Source organism: Mytilus trossulus, chromosome 12 (genome assembly GCF_036588685.1).
Source record: "Mytilus trossulus isolate FHL-02 chromosome 12, PNRI_Mtr1.1.1.hap1, whole genome shotgun sequence".
Classification (NCBI taxonomy): domain Eukaryota; kingdom Metazoa; phylum Mollusca; class Bivalvia; order Mytilida; family Mytilidae; genus Mytilus; species Mytilus trossulus.
In genome coordinates, this window is record NC_086384.1 from 50,561,174 (window position 1) to 50,578,412 (window position 17,239).

General features: G+C 33.7%; 1 protein-coding gene across 1 annotated transcript; it reads left to right on the forward strand.

Moving 5' to 3' along the window:
• The first annotated feature begins 6,815 nt into the window (after positions 1 to 6,815).
• Positions 6,816 to 8,486, forward strand: LOC134692551 (uncharacterized). The gene has a single exon (XM_063553008.1). It carries the CDS (start codon positions 6,816 to 6,818, stop codon positions 8,484 to 8,486), a length of 1,671 nt encoding a protein of 556 aa, XP_063409078.1.
• The last annotated feature ends 8,753 nt before the right edge of the window (positions 8,487 to 17,239 follow it).

Sequence of the window (17,239 nt, forward strand, 5' to 3'; positions counted from 1 at the left end):
ATAGGAAGATGTGGTGTGAGTGCTTATTTCTACCCCACTTTCTTTTGGTTAAATCACTTCCTTAATTTTTTAACAGAAAATTTGTCCAACATGTTTTATTTATTGCAATATGTATGCAACTGTAAACTTTTCATATAAAACAGTAGTTTGGATAGTCCAAAATACCAAATATAATACTCGGAAATTATTTTTTAATTTTCCAGATGGCTTCAGACTACAATTCTCTGTTAACGTAGTTCTGCCAGTGGAGGTGTGCCTTGATTGAATTTTATACGCCCATTTATGGGACGTATAATGGTATACCATTGTCCCTCTCAGTCTGTCTGTCCGTCCATTTTTCTGTCTGTCCGTCCATTTTTCTGTCTGTACATGTCTGTCAATTTTTTTAATTCTTTACACAAATTATTAAAAAGGAAAGAACTAGTACGACAGTGTACTGCGATTGTACAATCCAAGATCTACCTTCAGATGATGTTTCTTAAGGCACTTAGCTACGGATACATTGAATTTAACAATAATTAAAAAAAAATGCTACATAGGATACTAACTGCCGAAATGTATCGTTGGGTAAGGAACTGTTTTAATTACTAATAAAAATAGTATTTGTGTCTACTGTAATACATTGCGCTATTGTTACATTAATGAACTGCAATGTACGATAGTACTAGTAATATGTATTTTGAAAACTTTTATTTTATAAATATAATATTGCATACAATTTTTAAATTTTAATTTAGAATGACAGTTTATACAAATCCAGTATGTTGCTTTTGAAGCATTTTTAGTCCGACGCAGTTTTGGGGAAGCCACTCCAAGCAGCCATCACAAACTTTTCTGCACTATCTCTTTTACAAGTTAAAGATTTTGAAGGGAAATTATGTCATCCATGGATACTTGTATTCATAAGTTCACAGTATTAATTTTAGTTCACTGTAAGCAAGGCGCTTGCTTTTGATGTATCAATTTTATATGCCCAAACTACGTTAGTAGAAGGGCATTATCTTTTCTGGTCTAGGTCCATTCGACCCTTTGTCCCACTTCGGGTTAAAGCATTTGGTTTAGGTATTTGTTGACGAAGTTGATGTCCAAAACAACTTGAAACTTAGTCACGGAATAAAAGAGATTTCATAATATAAGTTCCAAAACTTGGAAAAAAAATTATTCTGGAATATTATTTTCACTGAAATAAATATAACAGTATATATCCCTAACGGAATAAATTGTATGGAATATTTGTTCCAACCGGAATAGATACTATGACAATGGTTATTACAAAGTTCCCATTGGCACTTCTGATATAGGTGGAACAATAATACGTTGACAAGTAAATGTCCCTATGATATATTTCTAATTTAAATGTCAATTCTAATATGACGTGCTTCTTTCGCTTTGTGAATAAACCCATACTCTATATCCAATAAAATTTGTATGCACATGTATACGCATATTGACTACTGCAGAATAATGAATTTGGTCAAATTGGCATACATTTAATAGATTTCATTAACTTAAAACATTCAAAACTCTTCAATGATGCACATTTTGTTACTTATTCATTGGTAATGACTGTTATGCGTTGTAAATGGAAATTGACATATTTGACCTAGATACGACAGCCGTTCATGCTGGCTGTTCAAACTCCTCCCTCTGAAAAATCACATTGCCTGTCTTTTGTCCTTTTACAAACAAAAGAGGGAGGTTCATGGGAGAGATTTTACAAAAGCTGCACACTTATATACATCGGACATAGATATTACCTTATAAGATTGACGAAAGATACCAGAGGGAAATTCAAACTCATAAATCGAAAATAAACTGACAACACCATGGCTAAAAATGAAAAATATAAAACGGACAAACAATAGTATACATGACACAACATAGAAAACTAAAGAATAAACAACACAAACCCAAAATTGTCCTAATCAGAATCGAAATAGTTGATGCAAGCAATACTTTATTGTAGTTTTAACATGGGTAGTCATTATATTCTTGTTATTTTAGCCCTCACTAACGCTCTGGCAAGAATAATATCGAATATAATGCCTGCCCATGTTAAAACTACAGTAAAGTAAAACTTGCATCAATTATTTGTTAAATCAGATTTTCTATCCTAATTTCACGGTCCATTGAACATAGAAAATGACAGGACGAGTTTTGTTGTTACGCACTGCGTTTGTATACAATAAAAAATAAGTAATAGGAATCACGCCATCTATGATTGTTAAAGGTATAGTGACTGTTAGTAATAAGGATATGTAGGAAATTAATTGCATATAAGTCACTTTATCAGCCTAAGTTTTAACAACGAACAATTTAGCTATATGTTTCGTCTTTGTCCCTTCTAAACTGTAGGAGTCTATTTCAGAGCACCAACATAATTCATACTTAAACCTAATAGAAAACCCTGTAATAAATTCTATTTGTTGAATAATAATATTAGTATTTTTATCAATAATACAAATTTCATCTCGTACATGTATCGAAGAACTAAAAGAGGTTTATATAAATAAAAGTCTTCAGTGTAACCATTACTCAATGTATTACCGTAGACACAAATATTATTGTTACATTCTTAAACAATCGATTCATTGTCCAGCCGGCATTCCAACAAAAGAGTGACGAAAGATACCAAAGGGACAGTCAAACTCGTAAATCTAAAACAAACTGACAACGCCATGGCTAAAAATGAAAAAGACAAACAGAAAAACAATAGTACACATGACACAACATAGAAAACTAAAGAATAAACAACCCGAACCCCACCAAAAACTAGGGGTGATCTCAGGTGCTCCGGAAGGGTAAGCAGATCCTGCTCCACATGCGGCACCCGTCGTGTTGCTTATGTGATTACAAATCCGGTAAATAGTCTAATTCGGTAGGTCAAATTCATGAAAGGGAAGGGGATTGTAGTAACGACGTAAGGAACATATCCGATATCATTTGTGAAACGGTTATTCCATAACGGTCAACCAACTCGTGATGGCGTCCGTAAAATTTACGAAGGGATGATTTCAACTTCACCATTTGGAACTCTTGGTTTAATAGCTTCCTTGTAAGCAGTAACCCTCTATCAAGAAAATCATGATAGGAAATGCAAGCACGGGAATATCGTATCAATTGGGAGATATATACCCCGTATGCAGGTGCTGCTGGAATGTTGCTACTTAGAAATGGAAAGTTCACAAACGGAAAACTGAAATCATCTCTTTTGACGTAAAGTTTTGTCTTCAACCGACCCTCATTGTCAATTTCTAGATGTAAGTCAAGATATGAAGCCGACTTAATTGTATCTGTAGTATCCTTTATCTCCAATTCGATGGGATAGATGCGATCCACATTGTCACCAAATTTTGAATTGTTTAATGAAAGAACGTCATCTATATAGCGGAAAGTAGAGTTAAAGGATATTGCTAACTTCTTATCTTATTAGCCTCCAAAGTAACAATATTTTTTAAAACTTTTGTTACATTTTCATGTACCCGTAGCCAGTGACTTTTCTTCAAGTTGTTTTTACATATTTAATGCCTACCCATTTTAAAGCTATCAATTATTTCGATTCTGATTAGGAAAATGTTGGGTTTGTATTGTTTATTCTTTAGTTTTCTATGTCATGTGTACTATTGTTTGTCTGTTTGTCCTTTTCATTTGTAGCCGTGGCGTTGTCAGTTTATTTTAGATTTATAAGTTTGACTGTCCCTCTGGTATCTTTCGCCCCTCTTTTAAATATCATAGTCTTATATATGTTATTCAAAAATTATAGCGTTGATAACATGAATTATCATGTTCAAAGTCACGTGATACAGGGGAGATACCATCATATGACCATAGTACAAAACCAGGCGTTTCACCTTTTCTGACAATTCGGTAAACAGGTAAACATTAACAAACATCCACATTATTTATTTGCAGTTTAAAAAAACATATCTCTTTTGTCCGAGTCGTCGGGAAGGTATTTTGAATAACAAATTAAGTCTTAACATAACTGTGCTATTCAACTTCCTTGTTCCTATGAAATTCTCAAATTGAGAAAATACTTAAATATATAATTCTTATTGCAGACATTGTTACAAAGTTCTATTTTAACAGCATATCGTGTATTCAGAAAGAACAATCTTTACTTGACATATTTTGAGATATTTAAAGATGGTATTTATCTAAAATTCGTTTTTTTCTCTACGAGCTCAGATTTCATTGAATTTTGCAAAACTTGCATAATGACCATTTGGGTTCATGATCAAAAGACAGTTTCCAGAGCCAGAGCCAAAATGTGAAAGTGATGTTTTTCTTAAAAAAAAATAATGACAAATGGACTTAATTTTGAGCTTTTGTTTTACGTCTAGTCAGAGACATATAATACGTATTATATGTCTCTGGTCTAGTGTAGGGTTAGATTTTATGACATCAATATAACTGTCAAACTTTCATAGAATGTTGACTAAGAATATAAGTGACATTGTCTTTCAACTTTAAACACGATGGACCTTTCTTATGTTTTACTTGATATTAGATTGTAACACATTCTTTTTGAAAATGAAAACGATATTTTGGAACAGAAAAGCAATATAACCAAAATGTTTTCGAAGTGGTCAAATTAATTAAAACGGACGGGACTTTTTTTATTGAGGCTTGATTCGCGTTTCATATCAGAAGACGCTTTGCTTACCTTGTCTCGCTTTCTTATGTTCATATGATTCACTCAGATTGTATGTGTTATGTTTGTTGTATTGATTTATTTTGTGTTCTATTTGTAAGATTTGAAAAGTTGAACAGCGGATGACCCAGGTTGGCCATTTTGTTGACTGATCCGACCAATACAAAAATCATTCTTATAATATATTGTTAACAATTGATTAATATATATGTTAACCTATAAAATGGATTTAACATGTAAAACAGACATAGAAAAACCAAATTGCCTGCATACTGTTTTTTTACATTGCTATTGTTCCTTTTTCTTTTTATTATAAGTTTGATATTGTTAAGTATGTTATCAATAAAATTGGAGAACTTAATTTAAATCGACGAATATGAAATTTGTAGCTAATAACCCTTTTATTTATCAGAACAAGTTATATGGTCATTTCAAACTCTCACAACTTTTACAAATCTTTCTGTGATAACTTTTACCTTTATTGTAGGGAGACAAAGGGTTAGATAAGAGCCCCTACTGACTAAAAATATTACATGTGTTTTTAAACTAACAAAAAAAATAGAAATGCTGTTCGAACAAAAGTTTATCTACAATTTGAAAGGAAGTCTTTGCATTTTGTAATTATTCCTCATTGAGTTCACCATCCATGTCATGTTTAGTCAACGTTTTGATATCTTTTTGTTTTTAGGAAAAACATTATATCGTTTACTGAAAGACTTAAGAAACCTCAAATGAAAAAAAAATGATGCATATGTTTTTTTATAACTCAATGGATAGTTTTCATTATAAAACTTATGTACATATACATTTTTATTAAGAAAATCCTTTAATTTATTCATATTTAGAAGAAGTTTACTTTATTTTAATTGCTTCCTAAGGAAGCAATTCCCTCGATGTATTTTCCGTATGCAAAGTGACCTCGGTCTGACCCATCCCGTAAAAATCCGGTGATCGCAATATGCATGGATGTCCCTAAAATAAACTATTATCTAAAATTACATGTTAAACACGTGCTCAATTTCCATGCTTTTTTGTTGACATTTTGTCGAGTGTTGACAAACAGGTGACAATCGTTAAACTTCGGCTTCAAAACACGAACTTTAATTACCTGCCATATTTTCACAACAATACTGACCGATTGAAAATTTATACGAATAAAATGATAAATTCGTGCACAGAAGACTAAGTTTATGATGTGTGTATGCATTGGTTTAAGGTTCATGTGGACCCAATGGCTAAAATGGCCATATTTTCACCTCAAAATTTACTCTGAGTACAGGCAAACCTGTGCATCTGGAAAAGTTTTAAGGCATAGCATGCCCTAGATAAATAGACTTCAAATGCATTGTATTATTTAGAAAAATCATCACTTAACTGGATTTTGCCGTACACTTTTTTTCGTCCCTGCAGAAGATGATAAAATTAACAAACAGTTGAGTTTACCTTGATATGGTCCACTCAGGTACACACTTTAAATATCCAAGTATTGTCATGTATCTATTGTCCATCTATTGTCCATGTCAATTAATACAGCTCACTTCAATTATTACCTGTGGGGAAGTTCTAAAACCTGTTTCCCAACTTAGTTTATTTTGGCACCTTCCGGAGGAATGAAAAAAAGTGCACGGTAAAATTCTGGTAAGTTTTTATTTTTCTAAAACATAAAACATGTTTGCAATGTATTTATCTAGGGCATGCTATGCCTGAAATTTTTTATAGATGCGCAGGTTTGTCTGTACTCAGAGTAAATTTTGAGGTGAAAATACAGCCATTTTAGCCATAGGGTCCACATGAACCTTAAGAATTGGAAGAACATTATTTTTCACCGGTCATTCGTTTCTTATGACTTTAATGTTGGGATGTTAAAAATAAACTTATCATAGATACCAGGATTATTTTCATATTAACGCCAGACGCGCGTTTTGCCTACAAAAGACTCATCAGTGACGCTCGAATAAAAAAAAGAAAACAAGACCAAATAAAGCACGAAATTGAGGAGTTTGAGGATTAAAATTCCAAAACATTTGGCCAAATACAGCTACAATAGTTTCTATTTACTTTCTTAAAGATACTAGTTATATTCATAAATTAGCAGTTTACAAAAATTCAAATGTATATTACCTTAATCACTAAAGCTTCTTCATTTAACGTAGGTGTGATTATGACAACCGTTATACCTTGTGGTCCCTGTATGTACGATGAAACCCATCAGAATGCTAGAAAATGGTGCACCAGTTGTGAAGAGGGTTTATGTGAAGATTGTGAGAAAACTCATAAGAAAACCAAAACCTCTAGGAACCATAAACTCATCTCTATTGAAGATTATCGGAAGATAGAACACGTCCAGATCCCCTTCACTTGCAGCGAACATGACAAGAAATTCGAGTGGTTTTGTAAATCTCATGATCAAGCTATTTGCGTGGTATGTTTACCAACTGCGCACAGATCTTGTCCCGATGTCATACCAATAGATGTTGCTGCTACAAATGCAAGACAATCCACGGCTATATCTGACTTACAGGAGGCAATCGAGATCACATTGCGTAATATAACTCTTTGCGTCAACAGCAGAAATACTGCCACAAATGATATAGAAAAGCAAGAGAAAGATATCAGGACAATTATCCTAAAAATAAGAACAAAGATAAATGGTCATTTAAACGAGCTGGAAGAAAAGCTAATGCAAACTTTGGTATCAGCAACAAAAACATACAAATCAAGTAGTAACAGCCTTCTTCAACAGTTAAATATACTTGAAGATAAGCTTATCTCACTGAAAGATCAAATATTGCAGATGAAAGATTTTGCCTCCGAACTACAAGTTTTTCTTGGAACGCGTCAAATTGACAAACTTGTAATGAGTGAAATAGAATCCATTAAAACTGCAACTGATGCTTTATACGATTACAAATTCAACCTGGTTTTAAATAGTGATATTCAGAGATTATCAAATGGGGTGGTCAAAGAGTTTGGGGAAATTCACGTCACTGAACATGTCTCTCATTTAGATATTAAAGATCTAAAAATAGAGCAGGCACAAATGCCGAAAAACGTACAACCCCTGTGTAATGTCGCTGGCATTGAACTTCAATTGACAACAAAGGTTGAAATCAAGAAAGAAAGATTTTTCCGTTTTACAGGTTGTGCTATATTACCTAATGGACATCTGTTGTTTGCGAATTACACAAATGAACAAAACCTATTAGAGTACAATAAAGAAGGTAACTACATCGGAAGTATTCCAGTGTCTGCTGCTCCGTATGATATAACAGTGCTAGATTCGGATCGCATTGCAATCACATACGGATATAACAGATTCTTCGAAATATTCAATTATCGCAATAGTCGGATTGAAAAGAAGATAAAAACCGAGGCTGAATGCTGGGGATTGAGTCAGTCAAATGGTAAAATTTTTGTCATATGTTATAAAGTAGAGGTTTTTGACATTACTGGAAAGAAAGAATGTACGTTGGATGCAGAAACCGACGTATATATTTCTGCCTCAATACACAACTTCTTCTGTTCAAACCATTCAAATGGCACAGTATGTTGTTATGATATGAATGGACAAGTAGTATGGAAGTTTCACGATGATTCCTTGGTCAATCCATTTTGCGTAGCAAATGATCGTAGTGGCAACGTTTTCGTTGTTGGTCGTAAGTCTAGAAAACTGATACTTATACAACATGACGGGAAATCATATAAAAACTTGCTTAATTTGGAAGAATATTCTGCTCCAAGTGCTGTATGTTACAATAACGATAAACAAACTCTACTTATCTGTAATGAAAACGGTGGTGCTTGTGCCTTGTATAAAGTATTGTACAAGTAACATTTTTCCCAAATTATAATTGTTCCAGACATTTTTTTCCGTTTTAATAGTCATCAAAGGTATCAGAATTATAATTAATACGTCAGACGCGCGTTTCGTCTACATAAGACTCATCAGTGATGCTCATATCAAAATAATTATAAAGCCAAACAAATACAAAGTTGACGAGTATTGAGGATCCAAAATTCAAAAAAGTTGTGCAAAATACGACTAAGGAAATCTATGTTTGGGATAACAAAATACTTGGTTTTTCGAAAAATTCAAAGTTATGTAAACAGGAAATTTTAAAAAATGACCGCATTATTGATATTCATGTCAACACCGAAGTGTTGACTTCTGGGCTAGTGATACTCTCGGGGACGAAACGTCCACTGGCAGTGACGTCGACCCAGTGGTGTCAAAAGTTATCAAAGGTACCCAAATTATCCTTAGTCTTAATTGTGATTTAATATTTTTAACAAACAACCGAGTAGTTGATCATGCCTGTATCCCTTTAAAAAAAATGATGCATTTATTGAATTTTATGTACAATAAAATAGACGAATTGCATTTGGAGCAATAATAAACCTTGAGTCTTATATTGATTAACCGACTTGAAGAATATAAAAGATGTATGTAAAGTTGAAAATTTAAGTGGGGAATGTATCAAAGAAACAACAACACGACAAAAGAGCAGAAAACGGCAGATGGACTCCAACGGATATTAAACACAACTCCAAAACATATAAATGAATTAAAATTGGGAATACATACTAAAATATAAAGACCAGAGGCATCCGACTTGGGACAGACGCAACATTGCAGCGGGGCTTACAATGTTAAAGAGGGACGAAAGATACCAAAGGGACAGTCAAACTCGTAAATCTAAAACAAACTGACAACGCCATGGCTAAAAATGAAAAAGACAAACAGAAAAACAATAGTACACATGACACAACATAGAAAACTAAAGAATAAACAACACGAACCCCACCAAAAACTAAGGGTGATCTCAGGTGCTCCGGAAGGGAAAGCAGATCCTGCTCCACATGCGGCACCCGTCGTGTTGCTTATGTGATTACAAATCCGGTAAAAAGTCTAATTCGGTAGGTAAAATTAATGAAAGGGAAGGGGATTGTAGTTACGACGTAAGGAAAATATCCGATATCATTTGTGCAACGGTTATTCCATAACAATATAAAATATTGGCTGAAATCTCAACTCTTCTCTTTTACCTCTAATGTATGAAAAAACAAACGCTCATATGAGTTTAAAAGAAGTCTGAGTTCGAAGTGTCGGATTGCTTTTAAAATGACAATTGACCAAGGGACGTATAGACGGAAGTACGGAAATTGAATAGTAACAATTAATTAAAACCCATTTTTTATTGAAATTCTAATGCATCCCATGCCAGCACACCCTGGATTAACCGTCAGCATAAACGGCCAAAACCAACAATTTAGAAAGCCATGTTTGTCTAAGAACTGAACCAGTAGAAGAGCTGTATATGAAATAGACATAAAAATAATAGGAACATCCAACTAAGGTCAACTTTGCATGAGGAAGTTGCCGCCGTAATTTCATAAACACTGATATAAGCTGCTTTTTCACATAGCAGTTGTCTTTAAGAATAAGATGTTCGTCATTTTGATATACTTATTTGATTGATAAAATATTGTTTAGTTATGTACAGCGGCCACAATTGCAGATATTTTAAGTGTTAGAGAACAATTTAAACAATAACTGCAACAGGTAGGTCATGTTATACTGGTTTGAATAAAAAAACAATTCAGTGGATACTTGAAGAGGAGGGTATATTAGAAAGACACCGGAATATGGTGTTACAAAGTGTTGACTAATGAATGTAAATCTCACCAGTAGCAGCTATACTAGATACCCCTACTCACATTTTCGGAAGTACTAGTATAACCTAACCACTCTGGTCCTAAAAAAAATTCACATAAGTTACATGACAGCAGTGAAATCAAAACCTAAATTTTGATATGTAAGGCAAATTCAATGGTCGGATTAAAGATAAATCCATGTTGTAAATGATGTGAAGCGGATTAATGATAAATCCAAGTGGTCAATTTGAGACCCCGTACCAAATATTTCTGTAACAAGTCTATACTTTTTACAGGTCCCTATAAGAAGGTATAATTCCACCATGAGAATGTCAAATCTTCTCTTAAATATTCAGTAAGTTGGATGGAACGTCTACCAAATCATTGCCACATAATTTATCTAAATATGCACGTTGTAATTCCTTTCTCTGACAGTGAAATAGTTCATTTTGCGTCATTCCGTGTTTAGCAAAGGGAGATTATTACACAGCTGCGCATCTCCGTTACACACCAATAGAAATACTACCAAAAATGATATTGAAATGCAAGAAAAAAATGTTAGAAGTATTATCCGAGATAAGAAAAAACAAAGAAATAGTCACTTGGACGAGCTGCAAGAAAATTTTATTCAAACATTTGAATCATCTTCAGAAACATGCAAATCGAAATGTGACAAGTTTCTTCAACAGTTCCATTCACAAGAGGAAAAACTGATCAAACTAAAAGATAAAACAACACCTGTTAGAGTACAACGAAGAAGGTAACTACATCGGCTGTATTCCAGTTTCTGCAGCTCCGTATGATATAGCTGTTCTAGATTCGGATCGCATTGCAATCACATACGGAAATAAAGGATTCTTCGAAATATTTAACTATCGCAAAAGTATGGTTGAGAAGAAGGTCAAGTACGGAGGTGATTGTTGGGGACTGAGTCAGTCAAATTGTAAAATTTACGTCAGACTAGATAAAGTTGTCGTTTTTGACTTTACAGGAAAGAAACTATTTACTCTGACTGCAGCTGGCTTGCTTTATATCTCCGCATCAAAATGCCATCTGTTCTGTTCGGACAGTTCAAATAAGAATGTATGTTGTTATGAAATGAATGGAAAGGAAGTGTGGAATTTTCACAAGTCTTTGATTCATCCTTACGGCACAGAAAATGACCGTAGTGGCAACGTCTTCGTTGTCGGTGGTGTGTCTAGAAATCTAATACAAATACAACATGACGGGAAAAACATTTAAAAACTTGATTAATTTGTGGGAAAACTCTGATGTGCGTGTTGTATGCTATAATCAGAACAAAAACATTGTACTGATCTGCGATCAAAATGGTGATCATTGTGCACAGTATAAAGTTTTGTACACGTAACGTTAACTATTTCAAAACTGAAAATAGTACAGTAAGTTATCCAGTTTGAAATGATAAAACAAAAATGAAAAAGCTTCTTATCAATTATTATAACAGTCGAATTGAAATAAAGCCTTTAGAAAACGACAATTTTACATCAAAAAGAGGGGGTGTATGTTTCCTAAAAGCACATTCTGATTCCTAATTTGATGAGAAAAAAATATTCTGGTCAAGCAGATGACAAAACAATAATTATTCTGAATGCAGATTTCCCCCATTCCTTATAGTGTTAAATTTTGAAGAAAACATTTACTGGTGGCATCGATAAATTTTGCGCACCTCCTAGTTAAATGGTTGCGCCTTACAAGCTGTGTTTTTGTCACAATCCTCAGCAAAATAAATATACTCCGAAATTTGTATACTGGAGAAAAAATGTATATTCTGTTTTTGTGCCAAGAAATTTAGGTCAACACCTGAATTAATTCAACATAAGTTAAAATTAGAAAGACTTACTCTTGGAAATGTCGTTTTCCTTGTGATTATTACATGATTATCTTCTAGTCATGAAAAGTCATAGGATGAAGATCCAATCGTTTGACGATATTATGTATTTCTATGACATTTTTGTTTTAAATATTTGCAAAATAGTTTTCAAAGGTACCAAGCTTATTACTTGATACGCCAGACGAGCGTTTCTTCTACAATTTACTCATCCATTGTCATCAGTGACGCTCAGATCAGAAGAGTTAATAAACCAAGCATGTACAAAGTTGAAAAGAATAGAGGACCCAAAATTCGAGATAAAAAATGTGTCAAATACGGCTAAGGTAATCTATGCCTTTGCTAAGTAGTATTTTGAATAACAGTACATTTAAAACAATGACCACATAATTGATATGCATGCCAAAACTGAAGTGCAAAACATATTTGCTTTTGTTTTTAGAATGTCAGTCAGTAGTCTTGAAAGTTCAATAAAGTGTTGAAAAGGTAAGACTATACTTTGAACAAAAAACAAGCAGCAACAAATAGCATATACTCTATTGGTTTTTTTATAATATGTAGTTTAAATTCATGTCATTTAACAAGACATTTAAAGGGATGTCTCGTTGACTTTTCTTTGTATCTTTGGCGAGGTTTGATCTATATTGCGTTCACCATGTTAGTACGTCGTAATTGCTAGGGATTGAGTCAATCAATTGGAATTTGTATGCCTCAGTTATGGGTATTATGTTTCCTGGTCTGTGCGTCCGTCCGTTCGTCCGTCTGTCCCGCTTCAGGTTAAAGTTTTTGATGAGTAGTTTTTGATGAAGGTGAAGTCCAATCAACTTGAAACTTAGTACATGTAGTACGCATGTTCCCTATAATATGATCTTTCTTATTTTAATGCCAAATAAAAGATTCCACCCATTTTCACGGTCCACTGAACATAGAATATAATAGTGCGGATGGGCATCCGTGTACTTGGGACACATTCTTGTTATTTACTATCTAAAACAAAAGTGGTTTAAAAGACGATGTGACAGCTATCCACCAAAATCCGAATTACTTGTGTATGCAACTACAATTATGGGTTTCCGTTCTAAAAGAGGGACGAAAGATACCAAAGGGACAGTCAAACTCATAAATCTAAAGCAAACTGACAACGCCATGGCTAAAAATGAAAAAGACAAACAGAAAAACAATCGTACACATGACACAACATAGAAAACTAAAGAATAAACAACACGAACCCCACCAAAAACTTATATAATTTATATGAAGAGACTAAGATAAAAGTCGGAAAAAGATAGTTTAATTTACAGCTGATTTCTGTCGGACCCTCGTACTACTTACCAAGTACATCAACATTGAAACAAACGACTAATTGATCTAATTGTTTCCATGCGTTACAAAGTGTGGTTTTGGTAATGTTTTATCTGCTTGTCTATGCATGTTTAAACACTCAAGAAACATGACTTAAAGATTTCATACTAGGTAGAATTATTTGTTGTGATATGCTCTTGGCCATGCTATATTGTAAAGCTCTCCTAATTTGTAGAATTGTATACCCGTAGTCCCTACATGTTAAAAATTCATTGTATTGGAACAAAATTCTTTATTCGATCTATAACATGGTGTGAACTATATCACAAAAACCAAGTTAATTTCTTGACGAAAAAATGTGTTGAAAACAAATTACCATATTTAAGTCTAAGGACCATGACCCTACACAAAATCTTAAGACCAGAAAAAATCAAGCTTAAACTGAAACTTGATAAATTAAGATACCGAATTTCAAATCAATACCTTTAAGCATAAATAAATAAAGTGTTGAAAACTGATTTGCTGGATTGACATGCAATCAGACAGATAGAATGCAAACCTAGTCCCCTTAGGTTTCTTTAGTAGAGGACTAATAATGAACAAAAGCAAATATGTTACATCGTAACAAATGACAACCAATGAATAACAGGCACATACAGAATTTAGTGGGGTCAAACAGGATAGCTGGTGACCATCCTCTCTTTAATATGGGACAGTGGTGCAACAGAAGAACACAAAAACGAACTATCAAAATCAGTTGAATAAGGCTTAACTCATCAGATGGATTCAATGCATCTAACAAAAACATGGTGGACAATACTGGGTACATCCCAACACTTATACAGTGACAATTTTTTAAAGTATTGTGACAATAACAACTCAACATTTTATATAGAGTAGGGTAACAAAACCACTTTCTGGAGACTCTTTTTTGTATAACATTTTTGTGAAAAGTTCCATATATATAATAGTAAGAATTGTGTAGTTGATCATATTATACAGTTGTTTTTATGGGAATAATAGCACTTTATTTTGGAGTATTGTAATGGTTTCAATCTATGAGACCATTTGCCAGAAAGGTTTATACTGTGTAGGATTGTTCTGTCTAATTTACCACATATGTAGTACCATCATTTATATTTGACCACTTTTATTTAAGTTATTGGAATTTTACAATTTGTCAATTGTAACACAATGAAACAAAACTATATTCCCTAATTATAAAGTGCAGGGGATATTAGGCCACACTATATATATATAGCAATCTTGAGTCTAATTATAATCCAATTTTATAAAACCTTTTTTAGCTCACCTGGCCCGAAGGGCCAAGTGAGCTTTTCTCATCACTTGGCGTCCGTCGTCCGTCGTCGTCGTCCGTCGTCCGTCGTCGTCGTCCGTCGTCGTCGTCCGTCGTCCGTCGTCGTCCGTCGTCGTTAACTTTTACAAAAATCTTCTCCTCTGAAACTACTGGGCCAAATCAAACCACACTTGGCCACAATCATCATTGGGGTATCTAGTTTAAAAAATGTGTGGCGTGACCCGGTCATCCAACCAAGATGGCCGCCACGGCTAAAAATAGAACATAGGGGTAAAATGCAGTTTTTGGATTATAACTCAAAAACCAAAGCATTCAGAGGAAATCTGACACGGGGTAAAAATGTTTATCAGGTCAAGATCTATCTGCCCTGAAATTTTCAGATGAATCGGTTAACCTGTTGTTGGGTTGCTGCCCCTGAATTGGTAATTTTGAGGAAATTTTGCTGTTTTTGGTTATTATTTTGAATATTATTATAGATAGAGATAAACTGTAAACAGTGATAATGTTCAGCAAAGTTAGATTTACAAATAAGTCAACATGACCGAAATGGTCAGTTGACCCCTTTAGGAGTAATTGCCATTTATAGTCAATTTTTAACCATTTTTCATAAATCTAAGTAATCTTTAACAAAAATCTTCTCCTCTGAAACTACTGGGCCAAATTAATCCAAACTTGGCCACAATCATCTTTGGGGTATCTAGTTTAAACTAGAGGCTCAAAAGAGCCTGTGTCGCTCACCTTGGTCTATGTGAATATTAAACAAAGGAAGCAGATGGATTCATGACAATATTGTGTTTTGGTGATGGTGATGTGTTTGTACATCTTACTTTACTTTACAGTCTTGCTGCTTACAATTATCTCTGTCTATAATGATCTTGGCCCAGTAGTTTCAGCGGAATATAATAATAAAAATTTACAAATTTTATGAAAATTGTTATATATTGACTAAAAAAGGACAATAACTCCTTAGGGGGTCAATTGACCATTTCGGTCACGTTGACTTATTTGTAAATCTTACTTTGCTGAACATTATTGCTGTTTACAGTTTATCTTATCTATAATAATATTCAAAATAACCAAAAACAGCAAAATTTCCTTAAAATTACCAATTCAGGGGCAGCAATCCAACAACAGGTTTTCTGATTTGTCTGAAAATTACAGGGCAGATAGATCTTGATCTGATAAACAATTAAATCCATGTCAGATTTGCTCTAAATGCTTTGGTTTTTGATTTATAAGCCAAAAACTGCATTTTACCCCTATGTTCTATTTTTAGCCGTGGCGGCCATCTTGGTTGGTTGACGGGTCACCCCACACATTTTTAAAACTAGATACCCCAAAGATTATTGTTGCCAAGTTTAGATTAATTTGGCCAAGTAGTTTCAGAGGAGAAGATTTTTGTAAAAGATAACTAAGATTTACGAACTAGAGGCTCTTAAGAGCCTGTGTCGCTCACCTTGGTTTATGTGAATATTAAACAAAGGAAGCAGATGGATTCATGACAAAATTGTGTTTTGGTGATGGTGATGTGTTTGTAAATCTTACTGTAATAAACTGTCTTGCTGCTTACAATTATCTCTATCTATAATGAACTTGGCCCAGTAGTTTCAGTGGAAAATGTTAATAAAAATTTACCAATTTTATGAAAAGTGTTAAAAATTGACTATAAAGGACAATTACTCCTTAGGGGGTCAATTGACCATTTTGGTTATGTTGACTTATTTGTCAATCCTACTTTGCTGAACATTATTGATGTTTACAGTTTATCTCTATCTATAATAATATTCAAGATAATAACAAAAAACAGCAAAATTAGCTTAAAATTACCAATTCAGGGGCAGCAACCCAACAAAGGGTTGTCCGATTCGTCTGAAAATATCAGGGCAGATAGATCTTGACCTGATAAACAATTAAACCCCTGTCAGATTTGCTCTAAATGTTTTGGTTTTTGAGTTATTAGCCAAAAACTGCATTTTACCCCTATGTTCTATTTTTAGCCATGGCGGCCATCTTGGTTGGTTGACCGATTCACACCACACATTTTTTAAACTAGATACCCCAATAATGATTGTGGCCAAGTTTGGATTAATTTGGCCCAAAAGTTTCAGAGGAGAAGATTTTTGTAAAAGATGACTTAGATTTACGAAAAATGGTAAAAAATTGACTATAAAGGGCAATAACTCCTAAAGGGGTCAACTGACCATTTCGGTCATGTTGACTTATTTGTTAATCTTACTTTGATGAACATTATTGCTGTTTACAGTTTATCTCTATCTATAATAATATTCAAGATAATAACCAAAAACAGCAAAATTTCCTTAAAATTACCAATTCAGGGGCAGCAACCCAACAAAGGGTTGTCTGATTCGTCTGAAAATTTCAGGGCAGATAGATCTTGACCTGATAAACAATTAAACTCCTGTCAGATTTGCTCTAAATGCTTTGGTTTTTGAGTTATAAG